At 48.6% G+C, this 21,396-nt stretch overlaps 1 protein-coding gene across 2 annotated transcripts in view; it reads left to right on the forward strand.

Moving 5' to 3' along the window:
- The window catches only part of grm8a (glutamate receptor, metabotropic 8a), a 135,406-nt gene that overhangs the window by 81,352 nt on the left and 32,658 nt on the right, over positions 1 to 21,396 (forward strand). For both annotated transcript variants that reach the window (XM_086058246.1, XM_086058245.1), the window contains exon 4: positions 21,209 to 21,344. In XM_086058246.1, coding sequence (XP_085914372.1) covers positions 21,209 to 21,344 — 136 coding nt within the window. The remainder of the gene's footprint in view (positions 1 to 21,208; positions 21,345 to 21,396) is intronic.

Below are 21,396 nucleotides of genomic sequence, written 5' to 3' on the forward strand. Positions count from 1 at the left end.
GTCTGACCTTGGCAACGCGCGCTGGCACCTGAAAACAAATCTACGCCCGCCAAAACTTAATTTCCCGTGAAGAGAGAAGTTTTGCTTTGCCGTTCCAAACTCACAATCGAAGTCATTATTCGGGCCGAGTATCCGTTCTAATTTCCTCAATCCATTCCATTTCAATTCACAAGAATTCAGCTCGATTTCGACTTTTTTCCGATTCAATTCGATTCGCTTCAATCCGATATCGAAAACTCCACAAATACTAAGTTCCAAAGTAACTGGTCAAAGGATTTAGTTTATCAATCAAAGTAACTCGTGTCATATGATCGGCGGCGCCATTAGGCATCGAAAGCTGCTTTTTTCTTCCAGGTCAAATATTTGAGTCGTTTTCATGCATTTAAAACAAAACAAAGAAAAAGAAATAAACACCTTGTTTTGAAAATGCATTGAGTAAAAAGTACAGATACTCATGTTAAAATGTAACAAAAGTAAAAAGTAGTACTGAAAAAAAAAAACTCAAGTAACGAGTAAAAAGTTGAGATAAAAAAAAAGGGTAAGAAGAATGGAGAGAAGAAAAGAGGACAGCAAGGTCAGCGGGTCAAGGAAGATCTCCCGGCGGTCCGAGGAAGATCTCCCGGCGGTCCGAGGCAACAGAACCAAGAGATTATGCCGGAACAAGCTTGCGTCATCCATGACTTAAAAGCTCGATCAATCCAATTGATCGGTCCAAAGCAAGCGTCCTCCGACGCTGGCCTGGAATCTCCTAAAATGCTGGCAGAAGCGCAGAATGACTCGCGCACTGGCGAGCACGGGTGCGAGCCGGCCTATAAGTGCTTCCCAGCAGGAATGAATGAAAAAGACGCGGAGCGGCGGCGATGGCGATGGCGACACCTGCTCCTCTTGTCCTCGCACCGTCCACACCTGGACGCTCCATTTTTGCCTCGCGCCGCCTGCCGTTAATTCCGCTGCGTCGCTCCTGTAAGCGAGCCCCGCCCCCTTCTCCAAAACGTGTCCCGGGTCATTGGCTTGATTGAAGTGCCAGGATGTCTCACGGGGTCAGCACGTGCGCCGCGACCCCCGAGCGTCCATTTTGAATTGCGAATGTAACAAAGTGAAGATGATTTTGTTGCAACGCGTCGAGCCAAATACAACTTTTTGAAATCGAAAAATTGATCCTGAAAGCAGACGCGGTGCAGACGCGGACAGCTTGGCGAAAAGAGACATGAGACAACTACACATCCCTTATGACCATAAATAAAGGCGAATAAATAAGTCATCAGGTGCGAGAGAAGCGCTTACCAGTAGAAAAGGGAGCAGCTGGCTCCCCTCGGGGTGGGTTCGACACGAGGGTCTTCATCGAGAGCAGGATGGGATCAATAGTTGTCAACATCCTTTGATGTATTTGATTCAAGGCTGTAATATCGCCACACGTTTTGTGCTGCTGGAGATCGGATGCGATCGGCGGTCGCCGTGGCGACATTCGTCGCCACGGCGAGGAAAGTGACACGCCTTCAATCGTTCCCGTGGCTTAGCGTGACTTGCGTTCTCGTCTTTTGGATGCTAACAAAGTCCGTTTGGGCTCAACCAATTGCTTTCAATATATTGTCTTGGAAGCAGATGGGATTTTTAGGCCTTTATTTAGCTTTTCCCGGCTAACATTTCTTAGCTCATTTGCTCCCAAAAACCTTCCATTTTAAATCCGGCCATGTTCCCAAAAACACATGGATGCGCTTTCGATGTGGTTTGAAGGCTTTGATGCGGCTTCTGACCTGAAGAGGGCACTTGAAGCGATGCTAGTTGTTACACAAAGCGGCCAGCGGGTGGCAGCAGAGTATAAGAGATCAACCACGGCCATGTTGCAAAAAAGCTCTTTTCCCACAGCTCTAAATAGATTTGTGAATATTGATGACAAATATACTTTTTGGATGAAAGAGACTCATCTTTCTTTTGGTACGTTCACAATATTCTGTGGGCCTCGCAAAATCGGTCAAAATCCAGTCAAACAGACGGGAGCGAAGGGGGTTGCTTCAGTCAAAATGGCTGGCTGGGTGTGAATTAAGCAGCAAATTGCACCGATTTTGATCCGTTTCAGGGGTGCGGCCATTTTGCCAAAGAAATTGCAGTTGCTCAGGGTTCAGCTTGGCCGCGTCACATGACCGAACCCCCGAAAACAGCTCAGCCATAATCGGTTGTTAACCCGAGCCCTGAGTAAATGTGATGATGATGATGATGATGATGATGATGTCATGTTTCGACTGGGGGGGGGGGGGGGGGGCCACGTGCAACGTATTATTGTGAATCCTATTTTTGGCTTGACTTGTTTAAGTGAAACCTTCCCGGTAAAAACGTCATCCGAACTTCACGCCGCCTCGGCAGTGTAAAAGCATGCGAGGTGGCTTATTCGAACCCCCTCCCTCGCTCCGTGTCAGCTCTTTACACACGCACACACATTCTATTCACGCTATTCATGCTTCATCTTGTCAGACCGGCTCGTTAATAATCATTTAATTGCCAGCAGCCGCCCAGCAGCCTCGTAATTGGCGTGGAGGTTGGAAATGTGCGTGCGTGCGCGCGTGCGAGCGTGCGTGCGTGCGGAGAGCCAGCGGATGGTCCGAGACCCGCAAGAGATTGAATGGAAGAACGCGTTGATTGTATAGCAAGTCGTATTTGCCAATGAAGGATAATCCGTTTACGATCCAAAGATGCACTTTTAGCAACACGTGTTTTTGTGGCTTTATTTGAATGAAATGTTTTTGTTGCGAGCGTGTACTCATTAATGCGCACGTGCGCGCGCGCATTGTCAGTTGAAAGCCCACCGCGGCGCGCGCGTCTGGCCAGCCTGATTTGCGGCGCATGCCGTCCTTTCATGGCCGTAATTACCAAGCAACAAATGCGTGCGTGCGTGTTTTTGTTCTTTGAAAGGCGCTTTTGTTCCGATTGGGGCCAAAACACAAGCTGGCACGGAATGCGCGTGCGCTTTGGTTGCCACGTTGCCGTTTGCAGATGTTTCACACATTCACCAGAGCAGCAGGTGCTTCGTTGATGCCCCCCCCCCCCCGGTAGTACCCCCCCCCCCCCCCACTGTTGTCAGCCTCTGCTACCAGCGCTACATACAATGCTGAGTTCTAATCCCGCCAGATCCGGCGGTACGAGATTTGATCCCATCCCTCATTGACGCAACACCAGAAGTGGCAGCAAGTACCAAATGGACTGGCGCTTGGAATGCAGTTCTTGTGGCGAACCTTGACACGGACTCGGCCGCGCCAGCTGAGACGGTCGAGGCTTTTTGCAGACTCGACCAAAAATGTCGAACCTGATCGGATCTGGCAGCCATCGGTCGTGAAACTGGCAACCTTCCAATCAGCAATTTCCATCACTTGCCTTCCTCAGATCAACGCAATTCATTCACAGGCATCAAAAGATCAACGGCGCTATTGAGAAGCTGCAACCTTTATTGGACGTCTCGCCAACTTGCGTCCATTTCAAAGGTCACATCATCTCTTGGAAACGTGATGTTTCTTTTTAATAGAGCGGCGGTCTCGGAACTCAAAGGCGTCACCTCACGAGAGGCTTCGAACCGTTTCCATATTGGCTTCGACGGCGCGTCTTAGCAATTCTGAAAAGATTGTCGATCGTCCGTTAAATGCGTCCATTGTTTTTCCGTCTCCAGCCCCAAATGAATGGACGGACGGTTTTTGAAGGTGAACGTCTTGATCGTCCGCGGTCACAAAATGGAGCGAGCCAAAGAAGGCAAGGTTGTGAAAATGCTCCGTTTTCATGTCGTCAGCGCAGAAATCCAAATGGACTTGACGGCTCCTCAGCAGCGAGCGCCTTCCTTCGGTCCGAAGCGGCGGCTGAAATGAAGGCCGGCCTCGCGCATTGCGCCTCGTTAGCCGCCGTCTTGTTTACAGTAAGGCATCGATCGACGGGGGGTCTCGGGTTCGCGCGGACACTTTGGCTCCAGCAACCTGGGACAAAAGCTCATCTCAATCACACGCACGAGAACCGAGTCGATGGGAACGCCGGCCAAGCGGAGCGCTGGTCAATACTCGCAGACCCTCGCAATCAAAAGGGCCGAGTTGTCCATTAATCCCGGTTGCTGAGAAACCGGAAGCGGCAGACGTCCATCGGATGACGATCGGAGCCGGAAACAATCGAGACTTGCTGACGGCTTCACGCGACCTCTTTGACCGCAACCGGTCGAGGACGTGGCAGACATTTGCTTTCTCGGCGCAATTCTGCTCATTGACTGCTCAGGCGTCGTCGGACTGAACCGAGTCAAGATTCAGGTAACATCAACTCAATCACCATTTTGACTCAAGCAACCCCCTTCGCTCCCCTGTTTGACGGGATGTGGACTGATTTTGCAAGGCCTGCAGAATATTCTCTTCTATTGCTATCAAAACATGGAAGCTACCAAAAGAAAGATTCGAGTCTCTTCTTTCCTCAGAAAAAAAGTATGTTTGGCATTAGAGTTTCTTCATTATTCACAAACCTGTTAAAAAGCACTGTCAAAAAGAGCTTGTTGCAACACGGCCCTGGCTGATCTCTTATACTCTGCTGCCAGCTGCTGGACGTTTTTTGTAAGAACGACCATTGTTTTGGGTGACCTCATCCGGTCAAAAACCGTATCAAAGCCATCTGTATGCTGTAGCATACAAACAAACGTCGAAGTATGTTTTTGGGAGTGAAGGACAAAGTATTAGTGATGCGTTTTGGGTTTGAATGAGTTCATCGCCCTTTCTTTGCCTGCGAGGGTTCGTTTGGCGGCACCTGTTGCTTTGCAAATTGTCGTCACGTTTCAATAAGCCTGTGATGAAGACCCACTTTTGTGCTGCTGCGTGCGTGTTCAGTCCCGCTTGACTGAATTGTGTGTGTGTGCGTGTGTGTGGGGGGGGGGGGGGGGGGGCAGCTCGATGGGGGGACTGAAAGAAGAAGGGCACCGGGGTTGAGAAAAGGAGCGATAGCGTAGCGGGCGCGAGGCTTTTGATGCTCTGCCAATAACGCTCAGTCGCATTGAAATTGAAATTGCAGGAGAAGAAGCGCCGGATCGCGTACTCCGGAGGGAGCGAGAATCCCGGCGGTGTCGGGGCCGAGACCGCTCTGCATTTCTGTCATGGCTGATGGAGGGATGACACGGAAGGGAAAGACACTTGATTTGGTGGGAAGCGGCTGTTTTTGCCAGGATAGCCCCGCCCTCCTGCCACCACGCAAAAATACAAAAGTGAGAATCGAACCCCGTCCGTCCGGTCGGAAGACGAGTGTTTATCTGACTGAGCTTATTTGGCCAGTGATTGTTTTGTCAGGTTTGTCTCGACGTTTTGTGAAGGTCTACAGCAGGGGTGTCAAACATACGACCCGCGGGCCGGATCAGGCCCGCAACAGGGTTGAATCCGGCCCGTGAGATGATTTTGTCACAATCAAAACGTATGCATTCGTAACTTCACGAGCAGTCCTCAGATGAGGAATGCAACTTCCTGAAACGTCCTGGATGTCATTATTTGATACAACCCAAAGTTATGCTTTGTTTCAAAAATCATAGTGTTAAATAAACACAAATTCAATTACTGTAACACAAATACATATGACAAGGATTAACAATGCATTCTGGGAACAATATGAGACTATAAAAAAGGGACCCATTTCCAGCCTGCTTGACACTCAGCATGAAGGGTTGGAATCGGGGGGTTCGATCACCATATGATTCCTGAGCACAGCTGCTGCTGCTGCTCACCGCTCCCGAGAACGGATTTTGCCCCACTTAGGTGGGTGTGACAATCAGTGAATCTTAATCTTAATATATACGCAAAACAGGTCACCTTTAACACGTCGGGAATCCATACAGGCAAGTGTTGCCGCCGGCCATTTGCATTTGTGTTATTTGTGGAAACAATTGAGCTGCGTCATTTCGGGCTGGCCCACAAAGAGCGAACATCTGCGTATAATTGGCGGCACTTGTTTTGAAGTATATGCCATTATTTTACCGACGAGCTGATATGAGTTTGGCACCTCTGGCCTACGACCTCAATGTGCCTTTTCCGAACCTCAACCATTCGTGTCCCATGTAAAGACGTAACGTGTACCCGGACCACTTCACTGAAAACCGCAACCAGCCGTGGCGGCGAATTGACATGCATGTCAAGATCATTACTGGACTGTTAGCCCACGAAGATAGACGATGTTCTTGATCCTCTGCACAGAACAAGAAACTTGCTCCTGCTGCCAGGTTCACACAAAAGCTTATAAAGCTGAGCCAATGACTTCGCGTCTCCATTTTCTTTGCTTTATTTCCCCACACGAGGACTCCATACGAATATTTGCTTGCCGTTAACCAGTGGAGGGCTTAGCTGCTAAAGCTAAAGCTAAAGCTAAAGCTAGCGTTTCCACTTGCAGACATTGCAATGAAAAAGATTTCAATCGGAAAATGCTCGCTCGAGGTGATGTTTGCGTGACCGCTGGACGAGCGGGCGTGTGCGCAGGGCGATCAGCGTGCGTGCGTGCGTGCGTGCGCGCGCGCGTCTTCCCCTTGTTTACCTTTGATAGCTGTTATGGATCTGCCTCATAATCTTTTAGTAGAACCCGCCCCAATCTCGGAGTTGGCCTGTGAAGTGCCATTTCCGACGCCCTGGGGAGGTGCGTGCGTGCGTGCGTGCGTGCGTGCGTGCGCGCGTGCGTGCGTGGAGGAGCAGCAGCTGCGGGCAAGACGGGCGGCCCCACACGAGGCGAGGCGACGTTCGCCGGCGACTCGTGTGGGAATGAGCGCTGTGCAGAAATGGCGGCAACGCAGCAGCCAGATGAAGCGCCGAAAGGTCGCAAGTGCAATTACACGTGACGTGGAGATTTGAAGAAAAAAAAGGAGATGAAGCGCAGCTGCAAAGCGACGCGCTGCATTCCGTCACATTTCCCGACGGGCCGCAATGGAGACGAATGCGAGGACGTTTCTAATGGTACCGAAATCTCCTCCGAGATGGCCCGGGATCCTTAAAGCGCCGTTCATAATGCTTAGAAGCACACTTATCGCACCTCGTTCCGTCTCCCGAAGTAGTCAATCAATAAGTCATTACAATAAATGAGTAAAGGATGAGTTGCGCCTTTGCTGGGGTTTCTGTCTCGTTGTACTTTGGGTGTCTTTGAGGAGGTTTAAAGAGGCTGCACGAGTCCCGATGAAGACGAGTCCTGATGAAGACGAGTCCCGATGAAGACGAGTCCCGATGAAGACGAGTCCCGATGAAGACGAGTCCCGATGAAGACGAGTCCCGACGAAGACGAGTCCCGATGAAGACGAGTCCCGATGAAGACGAGTCCCGACGAAGACGAGTCCCGATGAAGACGAGTCCCGATGAAGACGAGTCCCGATGAAGACACGTTCAAGTGGGACGCGGGTGGCCAGAGAGTCTCCGGCGGTCAACCAGTTTGGCGAGTGGAGTGAACGAAGGGTTTTGCAGAAGAGAACTACAAAAAAGATGGCTGCCATCTGGATTGTTTTGTCGCTGAGTACACATTGGGTTACTTTTCGTCAAAATTGCCGAACACAGCGGATGGGGTTGAACTCAATTCATCCAAAAAGGGACTTTAAAGCCACTCCCAGTTGAAGTTTACTGTCAAAGCAAACATACAACAAAGACAATTACACATCGCGTATTCAACTCATTCGAACCAAAAAACGTATCAATACATTTTTTAATACTTTGTCCTCCACTCTCAAAAAAGTATTTATACCTTCTTTTTTTTTTAATGCTGGAACATACAGAAGGCTTTGATGCAGCCTCTTACCTGAAGAGGTGGCTTAAAGGTCGTTATTACAAAAAGCGGCCATCGGGTGGCAGCAGAGGATGAGAGACCAACCAGGGCCATGTTGCAAAAAAGCTCTTTAATAATAATAATAATAATAATAAACGGAAACAGATACAAATCTACTTTTACTCCTGATGAAAGAAGAGACTCTAATCTTTCTTTTGGTACGTTCCATGTTTTTGTAACAACAGATACAACAATACATATTTGAGAATCTAACATACACACAAGCGGCTTGTAAATGTTCATGTCCTCTGCTCCAAGTGCGACAGAGGAAATAAATATCCACATCGGACGTGAGTATGTTTTAAGAGTGCAGGTAATAACTCAAACCGCGCTCGGGGGGGGGGGGGGGGGGGGCGAGTGGTGGGGGCTCCACGGCCTCCAGCTGGCTTTTAATGGCACCGCAACAGTCAGTCTTTGCCTCCAGCGCTGCTACTTTGTCCCTTCACTTGTTCCTTTTGCTGTCCCCTTCACTGTCACTCCTCCTCCTCGTCGTCCTCGTCCTGTCGTGGCGTCTCAGAACGCGCCACTCTCGCCGCCTGCTGCATTTTGCAAAATCCCCGTATTGGTCTCCTCGCCACCGCCGTCATCTTTAACTCGGCTCCCCCAATTTCAATCCCTCGCGATTTCTATTCCTCCCCCGCGTTATTTGCTTCCTCTCGCAACGTCCCCCCCCCCTGCCCGCCCCCCACCTGCGTGCCTCCCCAAACCCCGCCTGCCATCCCTCCTCCTCTCCTTCCATCTTTAATCCCCGCTCACTCTTTAACTGCAGCCTGCAGCCTGCAAGGCTCTCAGCGCACAATATGAATGTTTAATGAATCTTATGTCTTTTACAATATCTGTCAAATTTACCTCCACTCTTCCACCTGCCTCGTCCATTTCACAGCATTCCCCCCCCCCCTGCCCCCCCCTGACTTTATTTACTGCCCTCCAGCTACCCAGCTGGTTACAAGCAATAAGAGCCACCCGCGGGATAGTAAAGAAGGGAAAGCATTTCCCTTTTTCACGAGCAACCACACGAGCGAGCGAGTGGAAAATATTTGAAGGAATGTCACCGCTTGATTGGGTCGATGGTCCGACGATTTGAAAGATGTCTCCAAATGAAGCGGAACAGCTGATCGGGAAGTGGAAGGAAGTGTGTCCGTCTTGGCAGCGGCGTCTCGTCCGTTGGGCCGCGCATCGATCCGCAGCGAGGCGACGGTTCTGTTTTGGCCGGGCTGTCAATAAGCCTCGGAATGGCTTTCTGATCAGCTTATTGATTCCGTCGGTAGCAGAACCAGCCCACTGAATGGCCGGCCCGTCGCCTAACGAGGTACCGAGATCGCCAATGTTGCGGCTGTAGGTCCGGGCGGGGGGGCGGGCTCTTTCCTCCTCCTTGCTTACGTGATTTGTATCGAGTGTGTATTGAAAGGTTGGGCTCAGAAGCGGCTCACAAAAACGATTGGACGTTTCTCCAGAACGAGTCCATCTTCTCATTTGAAGTCAAGTCAATAAATGGTACGTTTCGTGGGGAGGATTTAGCTACATTTTTGGTCAGACTGAAAAGTAACCAGAGATTTCTTCCTTTCTTTTTTCTTCTTTTTCTTTTTGAGAGAGCTCAGTATTATTTATTTGTCAGCCTTACTGAGTCGACGTGTCATCATCGTCGCTCTTTTCTGTCTTCCTTTTGTGCCTGCGTACGCGCGCTCTTTAATTCACCTGAAACCCTTCACCTCAACTGGAGACCTCAGGGTTCCACTCGAGTTGCGAAGTAGTCGGGAGACCAGAGGAAGGATCAAAGCTGAAGGAATGATGAAGCAACATGAAATCCAACACCAAGCAGGCATTCACAGAGTTACAAATCCAGAATCGTTCAGCAACCCCAGATGCATCAGAATCCCAACAGGATTGGGAGACGTCACAGATTTGTTTCTAACGGCATTTGAAGACAATTGGCAAAAACGTGCAAAGACTGAGAATGATGTCGTCGTGAATTGTGAGACTCCCACACTATTGCATATAAAAAGTTGGAGCGCCTTTGTTGCATCAACGGTTAACTGTAAAATGCAGCTCGCTCACTAACTAGTTAACTATGCTTACATCCCCAAAAGATGTATTTTCTTTTATTCCACTGCCACTTTACAATCAAAACATGACAAGATAACGGAGGGCTTGCAACTATTGAATCTATTAGTACTCTATTTTATTATCGTACTGAAAATGTTATCAAATAATCAAATATCTGGAGAAAATATATATTTGACTTAATCAAAGAGAAATTATTAATACAACTTTTACTTAATAACCAATGATCTATTTGTTCTCCTTTTAAAAAATAAAAATCGGGGCAAATTGTCCCGGGTGCTTAAGTCAGAAATGGCGCACTTAAGGACTTCATTGTGTCAATTACGCACCTTCGTGAAGTGTGTGCAGTCTGCGTGGAGCCACATTTCAAAGGGGGCGTCGCCTGTCAAATCTGCCGGTGCACGTATTCTCAGAGATTGAAGTGGCGTGGCTCAGTGGTAGAGTGGTCATCTCCCAACGCATCGAAAAGGCTCGAAAGAAATGGACTTGAGCGTGAACGGCAGAAAATCGTAGCAAGCCAAGATGGCGACGCCTTTTCTGGAGGGCAATTTCAAACACAAATATACATTTCATACGTTTCAACTTCGCCTTTCTTGTATCAAAAATGTCCATTAAAAAAAGGCATTCACATGAACTGCCTTTTTGCAACATCACTTGAGTTGAGGTTCGATCGCTTCGAACATCGTTCTGCAAAACATCGTGCAATTTGACAAGATTTAACAAAGACGAAATTCAAAAGATGTCCCGGCGACGCAGCGTGTTTCTGTTTACGTGCATTTGTGCCACAAAAATGTACTTCGCACTGGCACGATCGCTGCAGAGTGCCTCGTTGTCATGGGGTGGAAAAGACATGCGGCCTGCCGCCGCAGGCTTGAAGCAGATGTATTTTCCCACGGACGTGCGCTAACAACGAACTTGACGTGCACTTTAAAGAAGAAAAAAAGAAAATCTCACGATACATTTTGCACTAGTTGTTGCTACGGAGCTCAGAATTTGTTGCTAGGGAGCTGAAAAGTCTGCTAATTTTCAATATTCAACAGCACCATCTCTTTTCTGGCTGTTTTTTTCCTTTCGTTCCAGGATGCGCGTCAGCGTCAAGGTTGCGAAAGCAGTTTAATGTGCGTTGCTACTCGCTGCCTTCATTTGCAGCCTGAACGCGCCACAGAAACGAACCACACTTTTCTTTTTCCATGTGTTGATTCCACCCGACCAACGAGAGCGAGCAGTCGTCCGTGTTTCTTTCTTGTCTTCTCATGCATTAAGCCACGGTGACTCGATGCGTCGGCGTCGGGTTGGTCAACCGTGGACTCCTTCGATATTGAGGAGAGCAAACGTGATGAAATGTTGACATTTTACAACTAGACAAAGCGCCATTTCTACAGAAATGGCGTGGAAATGCTAACATTTGAATGCAAGCGCTTCAATCATTTCAGTGAAATTCTAATCCATTTCCTGATATGACAGTCAGTTGATATCGAACCACGGAACGTACTGGAATGTGGTGCAAGCGGCCTTTGAACCCAGGTACGCTGTGGTGGAAGGCAATTGCGCTAAGCGCTAAGCTAACTTGACTTGTTTGAACTCTTGGCTAATGGCGCCTTTGTTTTTGAAAAGTGTCATCTGATGCTGAAAGCTAAAATGCATTTCATTCTTTCAGAGAAACGATAATCCTGTTCCTGATGCGATAGCGTGGGAATGCTAAAGGGACGCACGTGCGTCATGAATTATGTATGCAAAGAAGTCAAATAGCAACGTCAACATGCGAAGAAGCGAAGGAGTATTTGGATGAAGGAAAAACACAAGATGGCTCCACTATTTAGCACTTACTCGTCCTCAAACAAGCAGAGTGCACTCATCAAGTCTGTAATTATGCGCCACGTCGATAGCTTTTGGAATTTCTTTAGTCAGGCGGCGCCGCAGCCGGCGGAATTTGTCCTTCTGATGAAAACGCCTCAGGCTGCTTCATTTCAATGCCGAATTCGTCGGATCGATGGCGCGGTTGCGTTTGCAAAGCAGAACGCCGCTTACTTGCCGCGCGTCCTCTTCGGCCTTGCGGCGCAACGCGGCGCTTCTTTGGCGCTCGTGAAGCGTTGTCACCGTCGTCCTTCAAGGTCGCCGGCCGCGCATTGAGTCGCTCTGTGGGAGGCGAAGGAAGGACGTGAAGGCGGCCGCGAGACTCTTTTCTTTTTTTAATCATTGCTGCGCTTCGTTTCTTTATAAATCGCCGCCTAAAGACGAAATCAAGTGCACGCGCTAATTTGTCGGCTGGCGTGGCTCGAACTTCCGCGTTTGGGGCAGAGAGCACTTTTTTGTCTTTTTCCCTTAATGGCTTCACTTCACCGTGACCTCACAACGCGCTGCTTTTATTTTCTCCGGTTATCGGACCTCACTTCCGTATCTGGCAGTCTTTGGTCTCCCAAGGAGGAAGAACACATTTGAAAAAGTTTGGCTGATTACTTTGGGGGGAAATTAAGTTGTTAGAAAATGTCGCTCATAAACTGTGACCGGAAATTGCTTGAGAATCCGAGTTTGTTTTTGCATCGCAATTGGATTTTTACCTCGTCCGGGCGTCTGTTGCGTCGGTGTTTTCATGTCATCCATTTTGTCCTCGTTTCTTGGGAGCACACAAGGAGGCAGGACGGCAAAAAGAAGACCTCGCGGTACGTCTTTGCAAATGGACGTCGGCTGCGACGTCGGTGCTTATTGTTCTGGCGCACGATCGCATAACCAGCCGGACCTGGCCAGCGCCGAGCCAACTACGTGAAGTTTGCTCGACTTGGCTCGGCGAGCCGCTCCCCACGACGCGAGCGCTGGCGGCGCACGCGGGTTCCGAAGAGGAAGGGCCCGTTCCGTGCAGTGCGCCCGCGTCGGCCCGGCGACGCGAGCGGCAAATCGTCGGCGTGCCACGTCCACTTACCGTAGCGCCATCATTTTCCCGCGACACGAGCCGACTCGAGCGCTCCTCCAGCTCAAGTGCGGCCAAACGCGAAGGAGCCCGCGACCTTTGTGTGTCATTTGGCGAGCGCCGCGGGGCCGCAGAAAAGCTCTCGGCTGAAGAAATCCAGTGTGACAGCAAGAAGCGGCGCGTCGGGCCAACGCGGTCAATACCTGGAAAATGCGTCAAGCGCAAAAGGCGTATTGATCGGCTTCAATCTACGCGCGAGCGGCGGCGAGTCGAAGGAGAAAAGCCTTCTTTATATTAACGCGGAAGAAAAGCGCACGTTGAATGGAAATGTGACAACGCGGCTGGCGCTGAAACTTCCAAGACGCCAAAATACGTCTTGTAAATTAACCGCAGAGAAACGTGATCACAACCCACCAAATGTGAACGATTTAAAAAAAAGGCCAAGTATGTCAAATGTGGACAAAGTGGGCGTGTCTGCTGAATGTCCCGACTCCACGTCCTGCTGATCTGTCAACTGTCACTCAAAGATCACATGACGTCCTTCCTAACACATCTTCACCTCCCTTACGTGTTCAAAACGTGAAAATATGGCCGCTTAAAGCCCACACTGCAAAAACTGAAATCTTAAGATTCTTCATTAAATGTAACCTAAAAGTACAAAGTTATTTTTTACTTCAAAAAGAATATTGTCAGACAAGATCATTCTGCTTATTTTAAGATACTTCTTACTTAATGATCTTATTTGATCAAGCGGTCTCGTCGTTGAGTCTTCACAGCCAGTTTGAAGTCCTGCGAGGCTTCAAACATTTTAAGATCACGTCAACGTCGAAGGCCCGGAACCGGTTTCATAAGTCAAATGCTCTTATTTTAAGATTTTGCTGAATCTAGTAATAAGATAAATGGGAAAAACAATCAGACAAAAGTGCAATGAAGTCCTTTATTGGAAGCCTTTTTTTTTCTTGTAAAAATGAGTTCGTTTTTTTAAGCTCATTTCTCTAGCTGGGTATCAAAAACAATTAAAAACGGGACCTGTTATCTCCCTGCTTGACACTACAATGTATTTTAGTATTTTATTTTATTTTTAGTGTCAAAATACTATTTTCAAGACTGTTGTGGTTGATATGGGCCAACTATTATTTTCTTATTTATAAATCCAATTTTCTTGTTCTGTCGGCAGATCATTTCGCTTATTTGAAGTAATAATGTTCTTATTTGACTTTTTTCTTCTTCTTAAATTTCCGACTGTCCTTTTTGCAGTGTTACGCATCATCGACCGTTTGTCTCGGTGAAATCCTTTTGTCGTTCGCGTGACATGTTTGGCGGTTTCTAATTCCAGATTTGAAAAACAGCTTCCTGTTTGCGTTCTGCAACACAAAGCAGTTGCGCTTGCAATAGAAATAGGTCACCAAAAGCCCCCATTTTCTTGTATAAGTGCATGAAAACACCCACTCCTCTAATGTATTGTGGGGGGGGGGGGGGTCATATTGCGCAACCATCTCACCCATGGAGGCACTATATTAGCATGGCGCACACAACATCACTTGTCTGTGCCAGGTGTGTACTCGCTGTGCTGGAACACGCACGCACGCACGCACACGCACGTGCACGCGCGCGCGCGCACGCACCGCCTCATGTATTGCCACCCATTCAAGGATGCTGTTTGCCCACACAGAACAGCAACAATAAGTCCCGTACGCTCATTGCTATTCACAACGCATCGTCACACAAATATTCTCTTCCTTGGAAAATGCAAATGGAAACAAATGAGCGGCTGAATGTGGTTTGCAGCGGCTGATTGGCCGGCTGCGTTTTGAATATTGAACCCGTTTGCGCACAGCGTCTTGTCTGGCAAACGCCGTAATTGTCAAGTACGGGAGGCCACGGCAACTTGCTGATGCGCAATTGCCAGGCCACGGTTGCTTCTTGCGAGTTGCTGAGTGAGCGATTTGCGGGAGATAAACAATGAAATCGGGACACAATTCAGGTTTCCCGCGCGACGGCGAGGAAAATCAATCCGAAGTGCAACAGCTGTGCGGCCTTTCCTCTCGCCATGCTTGTAATAAACGGCACCGCAACGTTGGATTTGGTCGAAGCTCATCTGCCATTGTGGGTTGCAAGCAGCCAAATCTTGATTTCTGTCCAGGAGGTTTGAAATTATAATTGGTCTCCTCAACAAATGAAAGTAACTCATCATGAAGTTGCAGGAAAGAAATCCATTTGGCAAAAGTAGTCTGGCTTCGTGTCTTATTGCAAAACAAAATAATCAAACTGCGATTGTTTAACAAAAGCGTTTTGGTCTGATTGGTAACGCAGCCGCAATCAGTTTGAGAAAGTTGCAGGCTGCCGGAAGAAATGGAAACCATTTGCAACGCAGCCGTTCGGTGCGCGCAAACATGAACGGCCGCCGTTTTGAACCGCAAGCTAACCGTGAGCAACGCATGGACAACAACGTAGGAAGAAACAAAAGAAAGATTGCTTTTTTGATGGCACGCCGTTACACATTCAACCGGAAATTGGGATGCGCATTCCAAAATGGCAGTCACGGTTTTGCTCTCTCCATCTTAACCTACCGTTAAGATGAATTCCACTGATGAGTTGTAGTAAGAGAAGCTCGTGATGATTAGACGGGACGTGCGGTCACCATTGAGACGTGATCTGCATCTGCCAAAATGGATTCCGCACCGAGAAAAGAAGTTCAAAACAGCCGTCGGGCCCAACTCGACAAAATGTGTGTTTCTCGTGTAATTCCACACCGTGAGCGAGATTGCGACTCGTGACGTTCCCGGGCCAAGCGCATCCATTTTGTAGCGCATCATTTGCAGTCAACTCAAAGTCTTGTCACTCGTGTCCTTAAAAGGATCTCCGCATGCACGCAGCTGATATGAATCCCACCCGGAAGGTGGTCTTGTGCTGTATACGGTATCAGAGCATGCAGCCCATTTAGGTAGCAAATGTAGCATCAAGGCTAGCTGGAACAAATCCCACATGCTAGCCAAACAAAGATACTTGGATCTTCATGTCGGCGGTCTCTTGTTGAGTGCTTTTCTAAGAGTTCCGGGTTCGAGCCTGCAATCCAGCACATCCGGCCAGATGGAGGTCAGCGGGGCGTCCCTGTCTGCCGGCACCAAAAGGAAATCTGCCGGCCGCTATCTGCCTACAACACCCCTATCACTTGTTGTGTTTCTTGGGTGTGGCAGCACAAAAGTTAGAGCGGCAACATTTTTGAGCGTATCGCATTTAACGCCGCAGTTTTACAGGTTAAATCTCGGGCGGTTATGGAAAAAAGGCTTTCTGTGTTTTTGGCTTTATTGCCTGGCAAATAAGTGCGGATGATTGTTCGTCTCTGTGTGTCCTGCGAATGGCTGGCGGCCTCGCCTACTGTCCGAGGCCAGCTGGGATGGGCTCCAGCAAACCCTGTGGGGATAAGCGGTTAAGATAATGGATGGATGGATGACTGGTTGAGAGGAACCAGTTGAGGTGACTCGGGCATCCGGTTTGGATGCTTCCTGGAGAGGTGTTGCGGGTACGTCCCACCGGCGGGAGGCCCCGGGGACGACCCAGGACACGCTGGAGAAACTTTGTCTCTTGGCTGACCTGGGAACACCTCGGGATCCCGCCAGAGGAGCTAGACGAAGTGGCTGGGGAGAGGGAAGTCTGGGCTTCCCTGCAAAAGCCGCTGCCCCCGCGGCCACTTTTGTTGGGCTGCGCCAGAGTGCGGTTCAGCAACGGATGCGCTTTCTTACGTAAGGCTTGATTCAAACTGGGAAGTTGAGGGTTCAGCGTCTGAGCTCTCTGATGAGTCGAGTCATAACGAAGAAGTGGTCGGTAGTTCGATAACAGTTTGAATGTCGTCATCCGTGGCTTCTTCCACTCGTAATCTTGGGGTCGATTTAAATCAGTATTTTCCTTCTTCCGACTCCTTTCCGAGCATGTTTTGTTTTCTTATTTGACCTTTATTCATTATTCATTTTTTGTTATGGTATTGTTTTGATTTTGTTGAGTTGAATGTTTTTCTGTCTGGTCGGACCTCTCAGCTCTCTAACGGCGTAACAATGACGTGAAAGACAAACCGTACGGGAACATGCGGACGGCGGCCAATCATCGGCCTTCGCTCCCTCCGATACGCGCGTCGGCTGACAAACGCTTTCACGACGATGTCGGGGTCTTTTGCCCTCTCGTTGGGGTTTGGCTGCACGGGTGGATTCTTTTCATTTGCACTACATTCTTTGTGCAAATAGGAAACCCGAGGCACTCCGAACGGGCGCACCCTCTCGAGCCTCACATATATGCAGCGCTGTGCGTCGTCATACTGGCAAATGGCCTTCGTCTCAGGTTCGAGCGGTAATTGGATGTGTGATTACCGGCAGATAGGAAGTGCGTGCAGGACGAGACGAGAGAGCGTGCGAGCAAAGGAATTGCGAAAAGGAGACGCGCGGGGTCGGCGGCGAGAGGACATGTTCCGTCTTTGTGATCTGCCGGCTTAACGTTGACCTTGCGCTTCTTATCTGCGCTCTGACATCCAATCATCGCTTGCTTATCTCCTCCTCCTCCTCCTTATCATTTTCATCTTCTGGTCTCCCTCGTCCTTTCATTTCAAGCCAGCCTCCCCACCTGATCCCAGCGCGCAGCCTTCTCGCCGTCGTCTGTCCTGCCCAAATCCGCCGTCTCGCTCAAGGGAACGCCGGTGACATTCTCGCCATTGATTGGATTGCGAGAGGGCCAAAAGGTGGCGCGCCGGCAGCCGCTCAAACCATTGCGCCGGTCGCTATCTGGCGTGGCCCGTCCACTGGTGGACGGCGTTGGCAATTAGTCAAGACCAACATCTTGTTTACAAGACGGCTCCGACGTCTTCTGCTGCAACCAAAACATCGCACTGCGGACATTAACGCCGGCGCCCACCGGTCTCGCCTCAGACCTTCGAGAATGCTGACTTTCGTGCTAGACTGTCGGACTCCTGCGGTGAAGACCGACGCACGCACGCACGCACAAACACAAACACAAACACGGATGGAGTAAAATGTGGAAACGAACGGCAAACTCAGTCTGCCAAACTCTCAAGACACGTCTGAGATTAAATATTCGCCTATTGATGTATTTAAATATCAATATGGTGGCCGACTATTTGGCATGTTGTCTCCTGTTAAATATGTCACCAAATCTCCGGTGATCCATTTCGTGCTGGTGGCATCAATTATATAAACAGAAAACACTCATTTGTATCAATTTCTGATTGAGATTAAAACGTATGGATTTCCATATAAGATTAAGATTTATTTTTTCATCTCGTTTTTATTTGTATTCATTTGTTAACTTTGAATCGTGGCAGTTTCGTCCTCCGCAATCTTCACCCAACAGGCACTTTTGTGCTCCTATTCAGGCTCAACATTCTCACCCGGCCACAAACGCGTTTTCACCTGCGGTCGGTTCCGGGTTTGCGATAGCTTAATTTGCACAAGTCGGCTCCAGGCAACAAAACCTCCATCCGTCCCGTCACATTTTAATTAAAGGATGTACTTTTCCATGGGCAGAAGTTCTTCGGGTGGTTTTTTTTGCGATTGATTTGCCAGCCTGGGGAGACGTTAAAACTCCGGCAAATAAGCAGAAGCATGTTGTTCGTTTGCGACCCTTAATCTGCAAAAACCTGAATTGGAGTCTTACGCGGATGCCCCAAAAGGAGAATGTTCTGCGTCAAGTGGCTCGTGGACAAGATTCCCGCGCACATCATGAATCATTGATTCTGCTGCGCCGCGAGCAGCGGACGTGCTATCAAGAAGCAGCACATTTTTTTATTGTAAAGCAGCACCAGCGAACGGAAGCTTTGTCATAAGAGCAGCTTTGCTACGCACGCGCAAGACTTGTGGGCGGGTTCGTCAAAGAGCGACTATAAGGCGTCCATTTTCCAGCTCCGGCGAAGTCACTCACCTTCGACAAAGTCTTCTTCATAATGGACCATTGATTGTATTGACTTTGTTTACACACGCTCGCGTCAAGGCAACGTTCGCTGGCCTCACACACATATAGATAGCATTCTCAGGAACGAACGATTATCATTCCGAGAAAATATCATTAGAGAAAACTTCAATGCCCAAAAGGAGGTCGGCCATTAACTTCAATGGCGCCCGTATACTAATTAGCGCTGCTTTATCTCCAAACAAAATGGACTTCATTTACAGTCGGGGAGCTTGTTTGAGTTTTTGAAATGCACACAAAGTGGTCGCAAATTACCAAAAGAATTAGCGCGTTAGCAGACACAATGTGACTAAATTACAATTGAGTCACAATCCGTTCCCCACTGAAAGCTCACTAATCGGGTTATTAGAGATAAACTAAAAGCTCAACGGAAGCCGAGCAAATCATTCAATAATCCTCCACCTGATAAACGTGCGACAATTGTGCTAACAAAACAGCTTTTACTGGAAACAATCGAATGGCAAAACACTCGACTTGTTTGGATCGCACGCCGGCTTTGATACGCACGAAATACGTTGCATGTGACTTGACATGAGGACGAATCCGAGTTTCAAAACAGGCGAAAAAATATGGAGGACCAAAACTGCCCGAATAAAAAATCAATAAATACACGTTTGTTGTTATCAAGCCCATTTCTAGCAATAAAGTTTGAGGAACAAACTTTGAACGTTCTTCCTTGTAAAGCTTTGTGAGTGACGCGCTTCATCATCAATACAATTTGCGAGCAAAACAAAACAATTATCATCACCATCTTTCAAGCTTTCTTGTTTTTGGGATTTGGCTGCGAGACGAAACCTTTCAAATCATGTGAGCTCGAAGCTAAAACTAAAATCAAAATTGGATCAAAACAACAACAACAACAACAACAACAACAACAACAGTTGCTTGTACTATTGAAAAGCAACTAAGAGACGCTCGACTGCATTTTCATTTCAAGCTCATATTGTTTATTATCTAAGGGCCATTTTTATGTCCCATCAGGTACGAAAGAAGGACCGGAGCTTTTTCTCCCGCAACTTCCCGTCTCAGCAGCGATGATGAATGTTTGAGGATGAATGTTGCCGGATTCAGACGCACGTCGGCACGCCAGATCGCCAGCGACTTCATTTGATATGTGGAGTCGGCTTTGCACGCAGTTACTGATGAGACGAGTCCAAAAAAAAAAACGGGCTTAATCACTTCCAAACCGCTTCAAGGACAACGCGGTGAGAACGCACCAACGCGCCTGCAAGCGCGCGTGTGCACGTGCGCATCCACATTTTTGCAATACGAGCCCATGAATACCAAAGTGCACGTCGAGTGGACGATTATCCTTGAGAAAGTATTTGGAGGAAGTGTTTGCTTTTAGTATTCTGCACACAAGATGGTCATTTGCACCCTTGCCACTCGCTCGTGCGCCGGCTACAAGTTGCGGCGAAGACGAGAATGGCGGCGAAGCGCAACACGCGGCCACGTTCAGCCGCGCAAACAAAACAAGACGCCGAACATTTCGACAGGTTGAGGATCTGACAGGCTTGAAAAGACGAAAGACTTCCAAAGACGTCGTCCGACACGAACGCGCACTTTCGCACCTTGAGCCAAGCTGATGATGCAATAAAGAGGAGCGAATAAAGAAGCTTAAATGCGACGTGACTACTGATGCGTTCAATGCGGGAAAGGAAAAAGGGTCAGCAAGCGCGAGAACCGCAAAAGTTGACTTCTCCAGATCGATACTCAACAAAAATATAAACGCAACACTTTTGTTTTTGCTACCATTTTGCAACTCAAAGATCTAAAACTTCTTCCACACACACGATATCACAATCGTCCTCAAATAAAACAGTATCATTCTGTGATAGTGAGCCCTTCTCCTTTGCCGAGATCATCCATCCCACCTCGCAAGTCTGCCATATCGAGATGCTGACGAGACACCGTGATTCGTGCACAGGTGTGCCTTAGACTGCCCACGATAAAAGGCCACTCTGAAAGGTGCACTTTTGTTTTAGGGGAGAGGCGGTCTGGGGACTGACTGGTTTTCTGAGTCCCCCATCAGTCAGTCAGTCCGAGTCCCCCGAAGTTTGAGATCTTCGAGTTCATCTTGTAAAAAATGGGAGCAAAAGCAGAAGTTTAGCATTTCTATTTTTGTTGAGTCTACATTTGAGTTATTACGCGGCGACCTCTGAAGAGGCGCAACTTCTTCAGTTCTCAGACTCCAAATCTCCAATGTAGGTCATTTCTGCACACCTGAAATGCAGAACTGAAGAAGTCTTTTTTGGAATTGTTCGGCGAAGGTCTTCATTTGTCTCGCTCCAACGTTTGCGTATTGTCTTGACCCGATGACTGCGACTCGGCGCAAGTTGTTCCGACTGCCGACCGCTCCACAGTTTGGAAGCGCCGCATCTTCATCCTCGATACGTTGCTTTCTGAACGTCAACGATAAACGCTGGCTCCGATCATAGTACGAGTTAGCAGTTTGAGCATTCAAACCTTTGCCCTCTTTGGTCCCAGGTGGCGTTTGCATCGCGCAGTCGTTGAAGATCCCGAGGGAGCCGAAGCCGGGGGAGTTTGACAAGATCATCCGACGGCTGCTGGAGACGTCCAACGCGAGGGCCGTCGTGATGTTTGCGAACGAAGACGACATACGGTAAGCGCCGACGGCCAGCGAGCGTCCCGCCGGCCGTCTCGGCACCCGCTGC

Source organism: Leptonotus elevatus, chromosome 17 (assembly GCF_054856555.1).
Source record: "Leptonotus elevatus isolate MCC_2025b chromosome 17, RoL_Lele_1.0, whole genome shotgun sequence".
In the NCBI taxonomy this organism is placed as follows: domain Eukaryota; kingdom Metazoa; phylum Chordata; class Actinopteri; order Syngnathiformes; family Syngnathidae; genus Leptonotus; species Leptonotus elevatus.